Source organism: Priapulus caudatus, unplaced genomic scaffold (assembly GCF_000485595.1).
Source record: "Priapulus caudatus unplaced genomic scaffold, Priapulus_caudatus-5.0.1 Scaffold725, whole genome shotgun sequence".
Classification (NCBI taxonomy): domain Eukaryota; kingdom Metazoa; phylum Priapulida; class Priapulimorpha; order Priapulimorphida; family Priapulidae; genus Priapulus; species Priapulus caudatus.
The window spans coordinates 7,188-9,200 of record NW_014577786.1 but is presented as its reverse complement, the minus strand read 5'-3'; the positions used below and the strand labels follow the sequence as shown (position 1 = coordinate 9,200).

Genomic DNA, 2,013 nt, shown 5'->3' with positions numbered 1-2,013 from the left:
TGGAGGTTTGTTGTCGGTATTATGACCACGTCACTCAGCATCACGCGCCTGTGTGCGTGCGTGCGTGCGTGGTGGTGCGTGCGTGCTGGAGGTTTGTTGTCGGTATTATGACCACGTCACTCAGCATCACGCGCCTGTGTGCGTGCGTGCGTGCGTGGTGGTGCGTGCGTGGTGGAGGTTTGTTGTCGGTATTATGACCACGTCACTCAGCATCACGCGCCTGATTCCTGATCGGATGTGATGCCGCTAAACATCTAATGACATCTGAAAATACATCCTTTCTTCTGAAGTCACCGTTCACTCTGTTTACAACGGGTCTCCGTGTTGTGCACATGGATTGCTTGCAAGTCGGTTGGGTCGCATTGGTCCGTAACAACGTCACTGAATCTGTCTGGTATAGTAAGCACTTGTGAGGTAATGGTGCAAGCGTTATATCTGTGCTTCAAGGAAAGAAGTACCTACAGTTGTCGTTTATCTTGTGTCTGCAAGCTGTAACAACGTGAAGGGGACTATCGCAATACTTCCGAGTTTACGTTTGATGTGGTGATACTGTCGTAACGTTAGTGGCTGCATTTTTTTGGTCGCAGAAATGATCGTTCCACCGTTCTGTGTTTATCCTCTTCCTCCTCCCATAAGAGGTTTCAAGTGCAAACAGTTACCGATCTAGACGAGGAGGTTTTGATATTTCTTGAACACTGCCTGTGACATTTCTCAAACTTCTTGTCGTCGCTCGTCTATAATAAAATCCTGACAGATTACTGAATCTTGACCATTTTCAAATTTTCTGTACCCAGGTGTACTATGCCAAGAAGAAGAGGAGGCAACAGGCACAGGGCGAAGACAAGTCGCACAAGAAGGAGAGGCTGGGATACAACGACGGCTTTGATGATGACAACCACGATTACATCATCAAGAACGGAGAAAAGTGGCTGGATAGATATGAAATTGACTCGCTAATTGGAAAAGGCTCGTTTGGGCAGGTGAGTGCGTAGTAGCAGTATCATTGTTAGCGGTGATTGTTACATGATTGGTGGGCTTTTTTATGAGGTGTGTTCTCACTGTTCTGTTAGCTTAACGGTTGCTTAGAAAACGGTTTCAAAGGAGTTATGGCATTTGGTACCTAGCTGGGATGAAGCGAGTAAAGCGAGAGAGAGGTATAGAGAAAGGGGGGAGAGAGCGCGTGAGAGAAGGAGAGGGAGAGCAAGTAAGAGAGAGAGAGAGAGCGCGTGAGAGAANGTGCGCGTGCGCGTGCGAGTGCGCGTGCGCGTGTGCCTGTGCGTGTGCCTGTGCGTGTGCGTGTGCGTGTGCGTGTGTGTGCGTGTGCTTGTGTGTGTGTGTGTGTGCGTGTGTGCGTGCGTACGTACGTACGCGTGTCTGCATGTGCGCGTGTGTGTAGGTGGGGTCGGTCGACCAGCTGGTGGGTTGGCGTTGCTGCGAACTGGGCCAGATCCAGTACGCAGTCAGTCAGTGATCACACTCGCGTGTCTCGCCATGCTCTCTCACGCTCTCTCATGCTCGCCCATGCTCTCTCATGCTCTCTCGTGCTGTCTCGTGCTCACTCATGCTCTCTCATGCTCTCTCGTGCTCGCTCATGCTCTCTCATGCTCTCTCGTGCTCTCTCATGCTCTCACGCTCTCTCATGCTCTCTCGTGCTCGCTCATGCTCTCTCGTGCTCTCTCATGCTCTCACGCTCTCTCATGCTCGCTCGCCGGACGTGGCGTATTTGTCTGTTGGTCGAGGTCAGCAGACGCGTGTTCCGCTCGCTTATAGTTATAGTAGCAACAACAGCAGTAGCAGCAGCAGCAGCAACAGCAACAACAGTTGTCAGCAGACGGATCACGCGGGGGGAGCTAGAGCGGAAGGATCGCTGTCCCGTAATGTCTAATGACCGAGTTGTCGTATAGATGGCCGATACTAGATGTTCCCGTAGATAGAGTGACGGATAATGGAGACAGTTGCCTCCTCTCTCTCTCACTCTCTCTCTCTCTCTCTCTCTCTCTCTCTCTCTCTCTC

The 2,013-nt window shown here is 51.2% G+C and overlaps 1 protein-coding gene across 1 annotated transcript in view; it reads left to right on the top strand.

Moving 5' to 3' along the window:
• LOC106813100 (dual specificity tyrosine-phosphorylation-regulated kinase 1A-like) overlaps window positions 1-992 on the top strand; it is a 39,609-nt gene extending 38,617 nt beyond the window's left edge. The window contains exon 3 of the mRNA XM_014817154.1: window positions 795-992. Coding sequence (XP_014672640.1) covers window positions 795-992 — 198 coding nt within the window. The remainder of the gene's footprint in view (window positions 1-794) is intronic.
• The last annotated feature ends 1,021 nt before the right edge of the window (window positions 993-2,013 follow it).